Source organism: Danio aesculapii, chromosome 9 (assembly GCF_903798145.1).
Source record: "Danio aesculapii chromosome 9, fDanAes4.1, whole genome shotgun sequence".
NCBI classification, from domain to species: Eukaryota; Metazoa; Chordata; class Actinopteri; order Cypriniformes; family Danionidae; genus Danio; species Danio aesculapii.
Genome location: NC_079443.1, coordinates 37629990 through 37649629, shown reverse-complemented (window position 1 = coordinate 37649629; position 19640 = coordinate 37629990). Strand labels below are relative to the sequence as shown.

General features: G+C 35.3%; 1 protein-coding gene across 1 annotated transcript in view; it reads right to left on the bottom strand.

Moving 5' to 3' along the window:
* lrp1bb (low density lipoprotein receptor-related protein 1Bb) overlaps positions 1-19640 on the bottom strand; it is a 625723-nt gene that overhangs the window by 98194 nt on the left and 507889 nt on the right. Inside the window, exons 53-57 of the mRNA XM_056465638.1 lie at positions 18226-18348; positions 13480-13620; positions 12895-13082; positions 6934-7117; positions 6728-6813 (exon numbers count right to left, since the gene is read on the bottom strand). Coding sequence (XP_056321613.1) covers positions 6728-6813; positions 6934-7117; positions 12895-13082; positions 13480-13620; positions 18226-18348 — 722 coding nt within the window. The remainder of the gene's footprint in view (positions 1-6727; positions 6814-6933; positions 7118-12894; positions 13083-13479; positions 13621-18225; positions 18349-19640) is intronic.

Genomic DNA, 19640 nt, shown 5'->3' with positions numbered 1-19640 from the left:
CTCGCGTTAAAATAAATGTTACAGTAAATGTTTCAATCTTAATATTTGTGACTTTGAAATTAAATTTAAAAATTATACCAGCAATCATGTATGTTTTATTATTATTCTTTTTTTTGTATTCTATGTTAGTATAATGTTCGGGAAGTACAACTGTTCTGACCTGATGTCCGTTGAAAGATATTTATATATATATACACTTAAAGGTTGTAAAATTTTTATTATTATAATTTGGTCTCATTTATAGAAGCCTCAAGAACTGTAAAAACAGACTTTTACATTTTTCAGAAACTTAGAACATAATTCAGTTCTGAACGGGTCAAATAAAAAATATTCAATCTTAAAACTGTTGTCATATTATTAATTTAATAATCTTCTCAAAAAACTGTAATGGCCTTTTTTTTCCTTTTTCTGTTCATCCAAGTGAAACTTAATTCCTGGAGGGCCGCAGCTCTGCAGATTTTAGCTCTAACCTCTCCAACTCACACCTGCTTATTAGTCTCTAGTAGTATTGAACACATTAATTAGTTGGATAACTGTGTTTGATTAGGGTTGGAGCAAAACTGTGCAGAGCCACAGCCCTCCAGAAATTAAGTTTCACTTGGATAAACAGAAAAAGGAAAATATGCCATTACAGTTTTTTGAGAAAATTATTAAATTAATAATATAACTATAGTTTTAAGATTGGATTTTTTTTGGAGTTTGAGATCCATGATATAAAGCATTACAGAAATACAAGTGACTTGATTAAAATGTTAATATCTTGCAATCAATCAATAATATAATATAATATAATATAATATAATATAATATAATATAATATAATATAATATAATATAATATAATATAATATAATATAATATAATATAATATATGTTTCCCAGTGATGGGTTGCAGATGGAAGGGCAGCGATCGGTTGCAGATGGCATCCACTGCGTAAAACATTTGCTGGATAAATTGGCAGTTCACCACAGATTAATAAAGGGACTAAGCCGAAAAGTAAATGAATGATATGAAGTAATATAATATAATATAATATAATATAATATAATATAATATAATATAATATAATATAATAATTATACTATATAATTATACTACTTAATAAAACATTATTTAATATATTAATTATATATTATTTATATTACGAACTGCAACCTTGACATTAATAGTTCAATACTGCAGAGATGTTCATCTTATTGTGAAGCCAGCTATTTTCAGCATTTTTTTACCTTGGCATAGTTCAGATGACAAATAATTTCCGAAACTGTACATTTAGACACCCATTATAACAAAATAAAGTCATTCAGGGTGATAAAAACGGGCTTCTAATGATCAAGTGACTGTATATTATCTCTTTACATACCGCACTGGCAACGTTTCAAACTGAAGGAGCAGCCAATGCTTTAATTATGGAAACTGTATGGTAGCTCGATAAATAGGTAACTAGCATTCAATGCAGCGAACGAGATCATGCACTGTGCTAGCATGAGGTGCACAAAGACCTCGGCTGCCGGGAAGAGGCCACAGGGGCCACTCATATTTAAGGGCAAAAGCCTACTTCCTTTTACTCTTATTAAACACAACAGAATAAATGAAAGTGGATGACTGCCGATGAGATTTCCCCATAAAAGGCAAACGCTTTCCGAGAGCCTATAGACATTTCCTTGGATGACAGCCTCAATTGGTATGAATAATGTAACGAGCGCAGAATTGAGGAAAGTCACATTTCACTTTGAATCATCATTTTGCTGTTAATGACTGCAGGCCTTTAATGACACCAGCTGTGGATAATAGCATAGGGAAACTCAACTTGCTACACTCAGCCAATCAGAACAGAAAATCAAAATGACATTTCATAGAGCAAATGCATTGTTGCAAAGTAACTCAAAGAAGTTTTCCTTTCTCCAAACAAAGTACAGCATGTGATGCAGAGCTTTAAAGCCTACATTTTGGGCTTTGCTGATAATAGAATTTTGCTGTAATAAAATTAATGTTAACCATGCATACTATTTAATCATAGGGCTGCATGATTTGGAGAAAAACTCTAATTGCGATATATGTGATCAAAAGTTCGATTGCGATTTAAAAAGCGATTTACTATAATTTCATAAAAGAGCTGCAGGTTTGATGTGGTGGTTTTAACAGCATCAAAGAAAGACCAAGAATAATATTAAAGTATGCTTCACTATGCTGCTGTTTATTTAAACTCTTAAGGCCCTTGCACACCGGGACGCTTTTTGCTATATAGTAGTGAAATAGGAGCTCGTGGGTTCTGCAGTAACAGTTGTCTGCTTTTTAAGTAATGTTATTTGGATCGTTTTAATTACCTGCTCTCGCCTCCCTCGCCATAGTAATAATCGAAATAATCGCAGCTTTTGCAATTTGGAAAAAAAAAAAAATAATAAAAAAAAAAAAATAAATAAATAAATTAAAAAAAAAATCGCACCTCTTCAAATCGGGATTTTGGTTTAAAATCGATTAATCGTGCAGACCTATTTAATAATGCTTTACCCTGTAGGATCTGTATTATTGCTTATTTTACTTTTTGAATTCTACATTGGATGCATAACTGGTCTTTATTGCCGATTATTGACAGCTGCACTGTAACTAAGTACTTGTAATGAGCTGTTTTAATGTCTGCACTACATGGTTTTGAAAAACAATACTTTTTTGAAAAAAGCAGCATTAGTAAGTTGGCTTTTTTGTCCCGTGAAAACAGCTTTTAAAGAGGCTCTTCAGGTGGAGAAGTCTGTCAAATGATGTTTTTGTTGTGTGGACTGTAAAAACTGAGGTATCTGAAAATGTTGAGTGCCATGGTATGTGCTTGCTATTTTTCTACGTGCTAATTTTCTTGCATGTTTATACTGGTGTGTGCATGCTTGTGCTGTTTACTTTTTCCACAGTCTTGGTAGAGATAAATGTTACTTTACACTAACTTAATGTTATATTCTGCAAAGATGGCGATTATGAGGTTTAGCCTCAGTTGATGTCCTGCAACATCAACATCTATTGCTTGATCCTAATTGCAGATTTGGCATGCTGTCTCAGGAGAGAACCCTGAGCTCAGAGATACTTGAGCCCAGGGCTCCTGCCTAGTCATATAGCATTGAAGGGGGTCCAAGATCAAGTAGGTTTCGAGAGCTCCCGCTGGTAAAAGAGGAAAGGGGGAGATTGGGTGGATGAGGGGATTCTTCAAAAATGAGGATCAAGCTGTGGTCACACTGCACTTTTCTCCCCATAGACTTCCATGCATACGCATGTGAATGTGTCAGACCGAAATGCAAGCCCGTGCGACAAGTTTTGCAGTTCGCTGCAGAGCGAAGTTCAAGCTTTGTGAACTCTGACCTGCGAAATCGCATCACATGACTGCGTAAGACCAATTGAAAATCAAAACATGACCTCTCAGTGCAGGTCGCTTTTTAAATGTCTAATCATCTTGTTTAATCCCATCCCTTTTTGCAGCGCCATACTACAGAATTTCACATGCTCAAACTCGAGTGTGACCACAGCATAAGGAAGGTAAGACACACTGGGTTATTTATTAGAGGCTTGGATTGATCTGATTGGTTTATCAATGATTGTTGAGGTGAGATCAGCTGCGATCAATCACATCACGTGACCCTCTCAAAATTGGTTTATGAAAATTCCCTAAACATTTTTATGGCTGACCTAATTGCAAATGCATTTAATTAGTAAGATTTTCCATTTCAGTTGCAAAACGACGACGAGACAATTTTAGTTAAATGCAATGTTATTTACTAAGATTTGCAAATACAATACTTATACATAATTATCATCAGCTCTGCTTGTTTACAACTTAAATTGTCTTTGTAGATTGCTGTGGTCATTACAGAAAGTATTGTTATGTTCTTTAATTTGTGAATTGTCATTAGTTAACCTGCAGAACTTTCCAGTCCCTTTGGTGCTTTAATGGGATTGAGCTCTCAATCTAATTTGCCCTAATTAGTAAATCTGGAATTTAGTCCCAACTGCTGTCCTGTGAAAAATGTGAAAAGTTTTAAATTGTGATGAGAATCACTTGGGAAATTACTTAAAATGTTTTCAAGTAATCAAATCTGATATGTGCATTGATGTACCCCAGGGGGACCAACCCTGCTCCTGGAGATCTACCCCCCTGCAGATTTCAGTTGCAACCCATATCAAACACACCTGCCTGTAATTATCCAGTGCTGTTCAGGTCCTGATTAATTGGTTCAGGTGTGTTTGATGAGGGTTGGAGCTGGACTCAGCAGGAAGGTAGATCTCCAGGAGCAGGGTTGAGCATGCCTGATGGTTCAAGCTCATAGTGGAATAACAGAGAATCAGTTGGGAGATGAGGGTGCTAAAGAAGCTACAGGAAATCAATTATAGACATGGAAGTAAAATATGGTAAAAGTTAGATGAAGGTTTTAATCAAGTGATTTGGAAATAGGAGGCAAAAACAATGGGAGAAAGGAAAAAATGGGAGGTGGTTGTTTAATATACAAAGAAATGTGGATAAAGGAAGAATAACAATTAGAAGTAGGAGGGAAGAGAATATAATTTCAAGAATTAGATTTGGACATACATGACTCAACAGTGCATTGCACAAAATGAAACAACATCAGAGTAGAAAATATGATTATTGTACATTAATACATTATTATGAAATATCCAAAGTACAATAGGAAAAGGAAAGTATTTATTTTAAATTTGAAAAGAGTTGAACATGAATTTTAATTTGGTTAAAGTGCACAAAAAAAAAGTAAGGTGAGGATTGTATATAATTTTTAATTCTATTTTTACAAAAGTTGTGTAGAATTTTCTGTCTTTGTTTTTTTTTACTTTTCTAAAAATGGAAGTGCGAGCCATACCTGCCAATACTCCCGTTTTTCCCGGGAGTCTTCCGTATTTCAAAGCCTTCTCCCGCCCACCTTCCGTACTGCTCTGTCTCCCGGAAAACTCCCGGAATTCCAACCCCCCCCAATAAACCCTGATAAAATCTCCCGAATGTTGGCAGGTATGGTACGAGTATGGCCAACACTTCTAACCAGCAGGTGGCGATACTGCACCTAGAAGTTGTATGCTAAACACCAATAAAACTCATAAGAAGAAGAAAAAGAGCACCCCTGATGTAGACCACAGATGGGGCCATTAAAAATGGGCGTTTTTTTACCGCGGCTCGCCTCATTTCGTTGTGCGGCCAGCCACAGCATACCTTCCAAACGCGGTTTGGAATTGAAATAAATGTGTTGTGCTTCACAGAACATCCACCAGGTGGCGCATCAAACAACAAACTCCACTGTACCGAATACATCATAACATTGTTTTAAAATATGGACGTTTACATTTTTACCATTATTTTGATCATGGATATATTTTAGATTTAAGATAGATAAACATTAAGATATATGTACTTTATATATAACAGGATAACTTTTATCATGTCTCTCCAAAACTTAATTAAAAACTTACTATTATAAATAAAAAAGAAAATTAAAGTGCACTGAGTCATCAGATTGTACATGTAGTAAACTTGCGCCTGCTAAGGAGTCTGTTAATCTGTGACTTATCTTGGTGTTTATCAGCATACAGTACTGAGCGTGGCTCTTGTTTCTCGTGGCCACTTCACGCGTGCTATACGCCAATCAAGTGGAGAGTGAACAGAGGTGGTCACTGCACGAACCATGCCAGTCAGTCACAGTTTACATTAAATTTGATTAAAAAATAAAACCCAGCTACAATCCTAATCTATATTAAGTATTGTTATATCTTTGGTTTTATTTATATAATTTACTTCAGTGTGTCAATAAAATTAGGTATATAGTCTACTGCGGTAGTAGGGACAAGTAAGATCATTTGACCCTTAAAAAAAGTATAGTTGTCAATTTGAGTGAATTTCATACACTGTGTGTGAACTTGGTGCTTAACTGTACAATGTATTGATGGAGAAACTAACTAGCAATCACAATTATTTCACTTCTTTTGTTCCACGCACCAGTCATGGTGGATAGATAACACCTGCTATTAAAAACGTCAAAATAATGTCGGATTATTTCTGTAACTAATAAACATGTCATCTTTATTTTTGTCCTTCAATGTGTTGATAGGTTACACTGCAGCATGTCAGATCAGAACGCACTTGCACTGTGAATTAAATGTCACTTTAATTCTCCTCACAAACTAAAGGATGAAGAATACAATTGGAATGGAAGCTATAAATAGTAGTGCATGTTAGCTTGCTTATTTTGCTTGATCATGTGCATGTTTAATGTAACCACAAATCAAGAGCTGTAGTTCCTGTAGTTACGATGAGATTTACAGATGTTTGTTGGAGCTATAGATTCATGAAACACAGAATCTCTAGACTGACGTTGAATATAAAAGGCACACAAGACCAGCAAAACAAGCACTTGTGTTTTTAAACAGTTGACGATCTGGTTCTAGTTCCATCAAGCCGGGAGACTAGTTAATGACTTCAATTAGTGTTTTTAAAGGGCATGGGAGACAACAGACACTATGTTGTTATCACAGCTGTGTCACCGCAGCTTAATTGGTCCACCATTAGCCTTTTACAAACACAGCAGTTTCATCTTATGATCAGGTCTCTGAAGTCCACTAACAATTTCGTGTAGCAGTGCTGCAGTCTCAGCTGGCCAGATTACACAGGCAACCGTTCAATAAAGAGTGATATGAAAATAATAAATGAGGGAATGCAATTAGAAAAACAGTCAACGTAGAGCTTTACCTGCTTCAGGAGAGTGTAATTGGATCCATCAACGCTTAATTTTCTGATTTCGTGAAGATCAGCAAGTATAAGGAATGGTTCTTCAGCTGTGAGAAATATAAAAGTGACTTGATGAGAAGGAGCTGGTCAATTGTGAAGTTAACAAAGCCTGAAATCATCAGGTTCAGTTGAGAGATTCTTGAGGGAATTCGCCGAATGATATCTACCTGAAAGAGACTTGCAGCTGTTGGGGTCTTTTCTGGAAGCTTCATAGCCGTCCACACACAAACACTTATAGGAACCGTATGTGTTGGTGCAGTTCTGACTGCAGGGCAGGGTGGTGGAGCATTCGTCAATGTCAACACACGTTCTCCCATCATTCTTCAGGTGAAATCCTGGCCAGCACTTACACTAGACACACACACAGGGGAGAAAATGATTATTTGAGATGTTTGGACTTTAAATGAGTAAACTATTAAAGAGGAATAATTGATGACAGCATGTTGAATTATCAGAAAGTAAGGCACATCATATTGCTGCAATGCAAAGAGAAATGGACGTTACACATCAGGTGTAAATATTTAATAAATCAACAAACAGAGTCAATGATCCCAGCTAACAATTTTAGATTCTAAAAAGTTCCCTTAATGAGCCCATTAAGTTATATAACATTACATTCTTTTCATTCAAAATATAGATGATTATTTTAGATGATGTATTAACATATTTTTTAATACTAATAAAGATTCAGTCTCGTGTTATATTAATGTCCCCAGAATGCTAATAGAAGATTTCATCTACATTATGTTAAAGTACGTGAAACTTCACATACATAAAGCAAAAGTAATGTCTGTTATTCCCTTCTTCAATTTCAGTAAAATGTGAAAATATTTTAGAATACTTTGACGTCAATTACAAGAAATAAAAAGCCTACAAAACATTGCTAAAAATGAAAAAAATTATCTGTAAAGTTTAATATTTAAAATATGATGGCTCCACCCCATTTCTCCTCCTTTTCTTTTTTGTGTGAGTGTATGTTCTGTGTCGCTGACTAACTTTTGTACACTCAAAAAATTACTAGGTTTTTTTGGACTACTATGGAAATTGTTTCATATTCAATCTACTGAGACTTTTCCAAAACATTGTTTCAAGAGTTCACACTTCGATATTGCTTGACGTTATTTGCAGGTTTGGCATGCTGTCCTGGGAGAGAACCCCGAGCTCTGAGAAAATTCATCCCATGGCTCCCGCCTGGTCAATTATGGCCCGTTTCCACTGGGTGGTTTGGTGTGCCTTTATGGTCATTTCCACTGTCAAAGGTTACCTGAAAGCGAACTATATTGTATCACTTTTTGAGTACCCTTTACAAAGGGTACCTAGCACAGCAAAAGGGTACCAAAAGGCGCAGCTAGACACGCAGCTGAATGCTATTAGTTTACAGAGAATCGTCACTCGCGCATACACAAGCAGAGTATGAAAACAAAGAAACTGTAATTTTTAAATACACAGCCGAGACATTACACCATAATACTATATACATATAATAACAAGCCATAGTTGACCCTAGCTCAAACAAACCTTGTCGTTGTCTTGATGTACAGCCACAAAGCCAAGAAGAACAAAATCTGCCATGTCCTGTTTTTGTTTTATGAGGCCGTCTAAAAGTGTGAGTGGTTTCACTTTCTCCAGGGAGCTCACGACCGCTCGAGGGACGTCTACATTTAAAATAATGAACTTTTTGAGCTGATGATAATAACATGTGCGAGATTATTGAAGTGCTTTTGACATCCGATGCTTTCGGAAACGGACAAACACGAGAGTGAAGTGCAAAAAAACAAAAAACAAAGGAGAAGCTGGAAAAAAATGAGCAAATGATTATTTCACCAACCTAAAGCATGAACAAACTGCCATGTTTATCATCGCCTTTTGGACTATTATGAACTCAGAATGATGGAATTACTTTCTAACAGAGGTTACATGTGCTGCTGAGGATTAAAGATACAGATGAGAGGTTTGCTCTGACTGGGCTATATGTTGTGTATTGTTTTTGAACCCAAATAAGGACTAAATGTATGTTGTGTGTAGTTTTACTGTAATTGGTAACATATCAAAGACTGTAAGGGGCTGTGTGTGTTCATTTATGTAGCATTTATTTATTTATTTTATATAATCGCATATATAATATATAATTATATATTTATATATACCCTTTAAGCAGTGGAAATCCAAGTCTAATAAAGGTGACCCATACCGACCCGTACTGTACCAGTCAGTGGAAACGGTCCATTAGCATGTAAGGAGGTCTGAGATCAGGTAGGCCTGAGAGCGCCCCTTGGTAAAAAGAGGAAAAGGAGGAGATGGGGTGGAAGTAGGCATTCTTCCAAAACGAAGATAAGGCAGTACGGTAAAATCGGTCTATTTATTGTAGACTTGGATCAATCTGATTGGATTATAGCTGATTACAGATGTGAGACCAGCTGCGATCAATTGTATCACGTGCTCCTCTTGAAATTAGTTTATAAAACTTCACTTAAATAACATTGAATCCAAAAATGCTCTTCTAATTTTATGGAACGTTCTGTGAATTCAGCTGGGATTCCTCTTACTCTACAGTTATTGCATGCATAGATGTTGTTCAGATAATCTACGTCAAGACATTCGGGTTTTTTGTTCTTGAACTGCTCTTATAGTTAGAAATAGCGTATTGTGCATTGCCATCTAAGCCTTGGATGCTATTTTTGATATTCTTACAACTTAAACTCTATTTTCTACATACAAAAAAGCTCTTTGTAATGCATTAGACCAACTGGGATTTGGCGTAGCAGTTTGCCAATTTGAATTGCCTCTATTGACTGAGATGTCAGCCGAGTCTTTAGTTATTCTAAAGATACGTCTAGGATTCATCTTTTTTTGTCAACATTTGACCTTCTATTGCTAAAACAATCTATTTTCTACTCAATCTACTTTACTTTCTTGCTTTGATTATTTATATTGTCCTCATTTCTAAGCTGTTTTAGATAAATGTGTCTGTAAAATGAAAGAATGCAATGTAAAGTTGTTTTTTTATGGGTTTTGGTTGATGTGCTGCTCTAAGTTGTAAGAATCTTTGATATACCAAATCATTTGGAGATGTGAAACTGTAATGTGGACAAAACTGCTTGAAACCACTTTTAGCAGTTTGTTTACTGTACATGAAAACAATTGCATAGTTTAATTGATTAAATAAAATAAATAAATCAGTTAAATGAGGTTGTTTATATTTTCCATGTCAGGTTCTCAACTTCTATGTTATTCCAAATGTTCTATTGCAACTGAATTCCATCTGATGCTCTTTGCTCAGTCAAGAACTTCAGTGGCTTTCTTATGATCCCTTCATTTATACCACAGTGATTGAGGTCAGGCTCTTTGACTCAACTACAGTATATACAGTATCTCTGACACCTTTATCTATTTCGAGAGTGACTGGTTTGAACTCTGTCACTGCCTCCGAACACCTCAGATGATCAGAGGTCATGTGAACATGGGACTCCTGACACCTGGTTTGGCCATCAGTAACACAGCAGATGTGTCTGTAACTGAAAGAATGAGAGAATGAAATGTCCCCCGTCAGGCATGCCTCTAGACAGCTCCCGCAGGCACCTCCGTCTGAACATGCCAATTAAGTACTGTACCAATGAAACAAAAACTGGGACAAATCGTTCTTATAGTTTTTTTTTCACTTTGTTCTTTGGATGTTTGCCCAAGTAATTCAGTGAAAAGACCTTACAGAAACAATAACACAGCAGCTCCTGCAAATCAAGTCATCATAGTTACATTTGAGCAAAACCTGCAAATTCAAATAAGCAGAGAATGAAAAAAGATTTTGATGCTATTAATGTTTTTTGCAATATATGTACTGTCATTATTGTTGCTATATATTTTTTATAGTCATAATATATTAAATACAGTATTATAGCTCCAATTTGTTTTCCAAGCTCTGAAAAAGAATCAATAGCACTGTAATCATTATCATATGTATTACCAAATCAGTTATTTTTGGGTAAAGCTTACAGATAAAAAAACAAGTTAAAGATAACAAAGTTCCATAGTTTTTTGCAATGATTCCCCCCCCCCACTATTATATCTGTTATGTATGTTACAAAATCGTATCACCATATGAATTTCCTTGCCTAATTTCGGTGCCACTGATGCTGCGACAAGGACGTAAGAAGCATCAAGGGGTGCAACAAAGGCTCACATAGGTACAAGTTGTCACACCATCTCTAAACATTTAATTCTAAACAACTTTGAGGAATCCGGACAAGTGATGACAGGCGTTTGTTCTTGTTGCTTAGGGAACGGACACACGCACGCAATGCACACAGCACAGCGTATTTGGTGAGCGAGAGCGAATCTCTTCAGATCAACATGCACGTGTTCATCAAACTTGCTTAAAGTTTTAAAGCATATTTTACAAGCAAGGATTTTGACACAGCAACATGAAGCAGATGCTTTACAAAAGTTGCGTGTAAGGGGGAAACATGTCAAACTTAATGACACATTTTAGGGCTCACAGAATCATCTTAAAGGCAGAGGAATGCACTGTCTCTGAAAGCTTGCGACATCATCTGGCACTTTCAATGAGTACGTACATGGACACCAATGCTCCGATTTTAATATGATTAAGACAATTCCCTGATTAAGAGTCTAGACTACCATGTAAACAGTGATTTTTGATTACCTTAAAGGACCACAGACACCTGCATTGGTTTTTTGCGTTATTTTGAGCAAATTCTTTCTTCCGGTTTGAAACTAATTTTTTAAGCTACGTCACGGCGATTATATCCTTGCGTGTAAGCCAGTGTGGAGAGTGGATGTCTCTACCTGCGAGTACATCGTGACGTCTCTGAGTGGTCTCTACCTGCGAGTACATCGTGATGTCTCTGAGTGTGCAGCATTAATTCATGAGAAAGACTTGGTTCAAACAAAAAAGAACTTTTTTACCCGAGAGCTTTTTGCATCTGGAAATGCATCTGAAAAATCTGGATTTGCTGCTAGTCTCCTTTTAAAAATGACACTGCTCCAGTTGGTGTTGATTGTTCTGTCTCTACAGATTTGGTAAGCGCATGTGATCGGTGTTTGTTTGTTTATTCGGACGACAAAGTTAGTTCTTATTGTCAGCAATACTCTTTCAGTTTGAGTCAAAATGATTTAGTTACTAAGTTAACAGTACGTTAATATCACTGCACTATTATAGTACAATATTATAAACTGAAAGATCCTCTGTAATTGCTGCTCTCCAAGTGTAAACATGTAAACACCTTAATCAAACTATTACCGTCATGTATAATTTTCGTCACATTTTGTGACAGGATAGTCTATACACACACGGCTTTCTGACGCTACCTACTGAGTGCATCTAAGTTACTGAGAAATGCAGAGGTTTTTTTTTCTCCCATTCGCTGTGCGGTATCAAACTTTCCATTAAAGTTACACTCTAAAATATCTTGTTTGCCACAGGGCATGCATGAAATGTTCCTAAATGAAAGTGAAAGTGCCAAACTGCAGTTAAAGTCGAAAAAATTTATAATTTGCCAAATAATTCGATTACTGTTGTTCATGAAAACACAGTCACTGTCTTTCCCCCCTGCGTCTGTGTGTTTGTTTTGCCTCTGTGAAAATCAGCGTGTGCCCAAACTGAAACTCCCATTTTTATGCAAAACCTTCCCTCTTTCCCTCCCCCAACACTCCCACCTAAACAGAGCTGGACACACACACTCTCCTGACTTTTCCAAACTGCTGAGACAGGGGGGTTTCGTGGCCCTTTAAGCTGGGTACAATTTATATAATATGTTTTTATCATTTCATGTTTAATCTTTTTATACGGTTATTTTGTAACTATTTCAGTTGTAACCATTGCAAGTTATTGTCATTAAATAATTTCATCATTTATCATTTAATCATACAAAATAATTTTAATTGCTCCATATTGCAATACAATACAATCCCATAACAGCAAAGGATGGTTTGACTAGAAATGCACAGTTTTCACCATCATACTGATAACTTTTTAGTCATTTGGCAAAACTACAGTTCGAACTGCTGTAGTAGAAACCCATTCTTACAAAGTGCTTCTTGTAGGTCTTCATTTGTAGGTCAGATAAAAGCCTCCGCTAAATGAATAAATGTAAATGGTATTATCAACCAACCTTGTATCCCACTGGTAGGTCCTGGCAATCCTGGGTACAGCCGCTGACTCGCCGGTTGAGACATTCGTTGACATTGCAGTTTTTCTCATCTGACCGATCTCCACAGTCATCTTTCATGTCACATAAACTCTTCTCAGAAATACAGCGGCCATTTGAGCACATGAAAAACGAACTGTTGCACAAGCTCTCTATAAATAAAGCAAGCAGAGCAAATGTATTAGAGAAAAGCAGAAAGCCATTCAAACTATAAAGACATGATGTTTTTGAAAACCAATCTGAAAATATAAAAATGCTTTTGGATAAAACAAGCAAATAGCTTAAACTCTGTAATGCTAAAAGCATAAATGTTCTCAACAAATGTCATTTCAAGCTTTCTGCAACTGCCACTAAGTGCAAGGCCTTCTTTTATATCTAAATGTTTGGCACTCTAAGAAAACATGCCATCCCTGCAGGTCAAAGTTATTCACTTCAACCCCCTGCTTTTATCAATGATGTTACTTGGGAACTTGTATTCCCTCAGATGTTCAGTAAGCCCCACATCCATCAGTCAAACACATTTCAAGCACGGCTCTGTTGGGCCATTACCGGCAGCCAGGCATTTAAGGTTGAGGGGCAGCTCATCAGAGTGGTCAGGGCAGTCTGGGTAACCATCACACTCCCACTGGGCGCTGAGCAGGCATCGGCCATCAGCACAGCGAAACTCATCCGGTCCACATGAACGGTACACTGTGTGAAGAGTGACGACTGTCAGCACACTGACACACGCTGACACCAAACACAGGGCTTAAAGAGACAGCTCACACACACTAAAATGAAACTCTGACAGCTTTTATTCACTCTCTACTTGTTCCAAGCTTGTTTGAGTTTCTTTCTTCTGTGAAGCACAAATGAAGCGATTCTGAAGAATGTTGGAAACTGGTTTTGACTTCCATAGTTATTATTGATGTGGTCAACATTAAAAAAAAAAACCCACCAGGGTAGGGTTGCACCAGCTGTTCGTAAGTTCTTTCCTAAACTGGAAGGTAAAGTTCACACTAGGGTCTTAATAACTTCTAGCTAGTTTGTAACTAAATTTGTCCTTACTTCGGTTGCACCACGTGTACTTATGGTAAACTAGTTAGTAGGTCGTAAGCAGGGGCAGATTTAACCAAAAAGTGAGGTAAGCAGCCGCTTAGGGCACCAGAAAATCTGGGGGCCCCCAATAAATATCTAGAAGTATAGAAATTATAACTATAAACTATATATATAACATTGTTTTCTATCATATTTTGTATGTTGAGAATTAAACAAATACTATTTTAACATAATTAAATATAATTATACAATCAAATATTATATTATTATAATAATGTCATGTTGTGTAGTAATAATAATAATAATAATAATAATAATAATAATAATAATAATAATAATAATAATAATAATAATAATAATAATACAAAATAAAATCACCATCATGGAGCAGTCCAGCAGTCAAATTTATAAAAACTATATTTGTCATTTTTAGTTGTAAATTCATTTTACAATTACAAAAATAATCATTTAAAATGTAGAAAAGGAAATTTTATATAAATAAAAACTAAATAAAAGTAGAAAGGGTGCATTTCAGGACTTGGGCCCCATGGCTGGAATTGCTTAGGGCCCCAAAAACACTAAATCCACCCCTGGTCATAAGCTCTTGGTAAAGTCATGCATAGTCGCATTGAATGATGTAATATCCAATAAAAAGCCTAAACTAATCTTGCTGTCATTCCTTTTCTACCATTACACATGGCCCCCTCATGTATAACTATAGAAAAGGGATGACAGCAAGATTAGAAGATTAGAGGCTGCCATAAATATTTAGTTTGAACGTAGCATTATGTTCAAACTAAGTTTAGTGGGGCAATACAAAAATATCTAGGAGTCTGTAAATTGTAATTTAGAGTCCCTTTAAGTCACAACTAGGCTAAGTTTTAACTTGCGTACACCGGTGCATCTGGCCCAAGGTCATAAATGTTTGCAACCACTTGAGGGTGAATAAATGATGAGTAAATGTTCATTTTTGGGTGAACTATCCCTGTACATTGTAAAGGTCAAATTAATATATAAAGTTAATCAGGATGAAACAAATTTTAACTTGGTGTTTTAAGTCAGCTTAATTGATGCAAGTTGAAATGACTTGAAGAGTCTTAATTAAATTTATGTGAGCAACATTTTTTTTTACAATAAAACTCAGTGGACAGTTTTAAAGGCCTTGATAAACTATAAGCAAATTTTAATTTAAATTTTTCCATAAGGCATCAAAATATCCTGAAAAAAAACTTGAAACACCCCTGCAGTTGTATAGTGTCATCGAACATCCAGAGACATTAAAGCTTAATTCACACGGGGCTTCAGCGTCAACACTTGACGGATGGCGTGTCTGTAGTTGAGGCTGACATGATCGTCATAGCAGCATCAGACAATGAAATTAGACCACTGTCTACTGTCTGAGCTGGGGTATTTGCATAAGGTGATCGGATTGGCTGAAACATCCGTTGGCGCTTGACAATTAGATAAATTCCCAACTTCTGCAGTGACCAACGCCACTGAAGTGGTGCTGACAGATCCACAATTCAGTTTGGCAATGATTGACATCACCTAAGTGAATGGGAAGTGTTGACACTGACACCCTGTGTGTATATTAATATTGCATTTCTTTTTAAAATCATAAAAATAAATATTCAACAAAAATGACAGTGGTAAGAAAACAACAGTTAAAGGGTTGAATCACCCCAAAAATGAAAATTATATCACCTTTTACAATATTTACCATTGTCTTTTTCCAAATCCGAAACAGTGTATCTTCTTTACTCAGATTAAGATATTTTCTGCGTTCATTAATCGTTTGTAAACTACTGTTAATTTGAATACATTTAATAATACTTTGATAAATAAAAATGTACATGTTATGAATTAATAATAACAGCAATTCATATATATATATATATATATATATATATATATATATATATATATATATATATATATATATATATACACACAGTGCTCAGCATATAAAGACACCCCTCACAAATCTTTCTTTTAAATTCATATTTTGAATTGGAAGCCAAATCTGGAGCTTATCTAACAAATTAACTTACGATAACGGTCCAAAAACTAGTACACCCAAATGTATATGTTATAGAAATATATTAAATACAATTTTTAAAAAGAGGAGAAATCAAGAGAAGCAAAAAAAGTAAAACATTTTGTTGAAACTTTGAAGGTTGTAATTTATTTTTGGAATATTTTGCTTAAATTTAATTGTAATATCTTTCAATTTCTAAATGTTTGGTGACTAAAATATTTCTTTAATAAATATATCTGTGTAATACATCTGTTTTGTTTAAATGCACCAAAATACATTGCCTATATTCAGTGGCAGTTCTAGTTTAAATGGCACCCTGGGGGAAACCACCCCAAACATACCCCCTACCCCAAGAAATAAAGCGATCATGTGGTTGACTTTATAAATATTTAAAATATTTAAATATATATTTTTAAATATATACATTTAAAATAATTATCATAAATACGTTTAAATATATTTATTTATTTTCAATAAATATAACACTTTGTTTATTATTATTATACAATTATTATTATAAATTAATAACAGAAATCAATACTAAATGTAACTGAAAAACAATGTAAAGGCACAACTGGAGTAATATTCTGAGACTTTGCATGTATGATGATTATGACATTTCTAAAAATTACAAAAATATGTGTTTTATAGAATTATCTGTGTCTTAGACCCGACTGATGGCAGAGACTTAATGTTATGAAGTCTTAGCCATGAGTCCCTGACTCATTATCCCTCCTTTCTGCTTCATATCCATGCTTAGTAACATCATGATATTATATAAACTTTAGTTTTGTCAACTTGCATATCGATGTATATTGGCGTGCATGTAAGCAACTGGGATCAGGTGCAGCGTGTGTGAGGTGTGCAGGAATGGCTTTCTTCGCACATGTGTCAATTTGTTTTCACCAGCATTTTTTCGGTTACACATAAAGAATAACAAACTTGCGTGTGCAAAAGACCCCAAATGACCCCAAATGTGAATGGCCCCTAACGTCTTTATTCTGGGATAATCACTCAATACACTAGCATAAAGTAAATCTTATCTCAAAGCTTTTTCTGGGGCACTTTTTGTTTTTTGTTTATTTATTTATTTATTATTATTATTATTATTTTTTTAGTTGAATCATTTAATTACAATTAACAAAATTGTTAATGGAAATGCATGTTTAAATTAAGATAAACATTTTTTTTAAAATCCTGCAAATTCATATTAATAAATATAGTTAACTAATGTTTACAATTACAGCCATTCTGTAAGGAGTAAAACATGTCCACTTGACTCAAGAACATCTATATTACTGTTAGGATCTGCATAGTCTAAATCGTGACCCACTTCCATGTACATTCTGATAAAAAACTCATTTTGTTTTGCACAGGAAGAAAGAAACCTTACATTAATAAATAAAAAAAAGTATTAAAAGTATTACAGAGTACTAGTAACCAATGTCAGAATGCTAATCTTTAACTGAACTAAGGAAGGTTGATGTAAAACAACACAAGTGCATAATAATATTACTTTCCAATAAAATAATTAGCATATTTCTTGGACGACAGTGAAGAGCTAATGAGATGATCTCTTTGAATCTCTTTGTTATGAATAATTCGCTATACTTCCTATTTCATATTTTAACCTCAGTGCAATAAGATCCAGTAATAAATGGCAAGGGTGTGTGCATACAGATGATGTCCTGTGGAGAGGCTTCCCTTTCATGTTGTGAAGACCAGGGCTCAAGTTCTCCATCAAACAGCCCACAGATGTTTCAGTTTTAAGTATGAAACACAGTTTTAAAACAGTATTAGAAAGCCCCAATAATTAAAGCACAATATTGACTTGTCTCGAAATTGTTCTTCTTGATTAAGAATGTACAGTTCAAATAATACGAGCTCAGAGCTGCCTAAGGCTCACTCTACAGTTTTAATTAACAGAGAAATGCCTCATTTTCTATTAAAATACTGCACAATTGTACTATTTCAATGTTGGTTTTGGTGGTATTCAATTTATTTTATGAATAATATTGGTATTTCCTAACTCCTAAAGGGCAAAGTAGGCAACTATAGAAAGATCAAAGATCATAATTTCTCAATAACAACTCTGCTTCTGGGTTTGTAAGATGTTTAAGGCATAGGGTGTACTGATGAAATACTGTAAATACATGAGCGGTATTTATTAGCAAAGTGTGAAAATTGCAGGAAAGATTGATTGCAGGAAAGATGCTTACCGCATTCATGTGATTCATCTGAGCCATCTCCGCAGTCATTGTCATGGTCACATACGAAGCGTTTAGGAATGCAGCCTTTGTTAAGGCATCTGAAGGAATTCTCATCACATGTGTTATTTGGAGCTGCAGGGTAAACAGAAAAACCTTGAGCGTAATTAATTCTCAGTTCATCCACCTTCAGGTGCTAGACATTTCAGCCAAATTCATTGCTACCAAAGGCTAAAATGTTAAAGCACTACAACATAGTTTTTTACTGTGTACTGTGTATAAAACAAGACTAAAATACCTTAAAAGCTCACATTGGACCCCTTTTTTACAAGATGTATGATAAGTCTTTGGCGTTTCCATAATGTGTCTGTAAAGATTCAGCTTAAAATACCCATCAGATCATTTATGAAACCCTGCTGAATACGTGGATTTTGGATTAAGATTTTAATGTAGCCGTGTTGTTGCCTGTGCTTTTAAATGCAAATGAACTGGTTCTCCCCACCCACCGTTCCCACATCTGTGTATCTTTCTCCTGCGTTACGTCAGATAAACAGCAGTCAGTGACAGAGACAGACATGGGTGAAGATGGGTGAACAAGATATTCAGTTTACAGCTCAAAATACCAAGTAAGATTATTTGATGAGTTTATTCAAGCCTTTCTGAAACGATGAGTCACACACAAATGCCATTACAAAGTGCACGCACACACATATTTAACTTTGCACTGTTTCTGCACGTCTTCTTGTGGCAAATGTGACAGGACACAAGTTAATATACACTGCTACATCCTTTATGCTAATGCACAAAATAAACCTGATTTAACAAACACAAACCGGGACTTCTGTTGTGTGTTTGAAGCAACCTCATATATGGTTGTACTGATACTATGCAGCTGTGCTGATTCCAGCGGTTATGAATTAGATTGTGATTTTACTGTCTTAAAATGTTTCAAACTTGTTTTCAAAGTCATTCTTGAGGAGCAACTGATCACAGAAAATTGAACAGATTTCTTTGCAAATTCTGTTCTGTGGACATGTTTATTTTAATACAAAATGTTAATACACTCCTGTTAAGCTATTTGGTGGGTGGGGAAAACCACACTCCTACGTCACATTGTAGTGAGCCTCAAAATCACTGAGATTTGATCCTATTTTAACGTTTTCTATCTTTCCAGTATGGTTGTGGACACATTATACCTACACACAGTTTTGTTCAAACAGCTTCAAAATGTTGATTTTGCATCATAGGTGCCCTTTAAAGTGCCCCATTAAGTTTTCTATATTACCTTGCATACACTTTGTCTGCTACTTTTATAAAGGTCTGTAAAGTTTAAAAGTGCATAACAAGTCATCTTCTAAATAAATATTCTTCTAAAGTTACTTTTCTAAGATCCTAAAAGAAACAATCAATTCTGAACTGCAGAAATA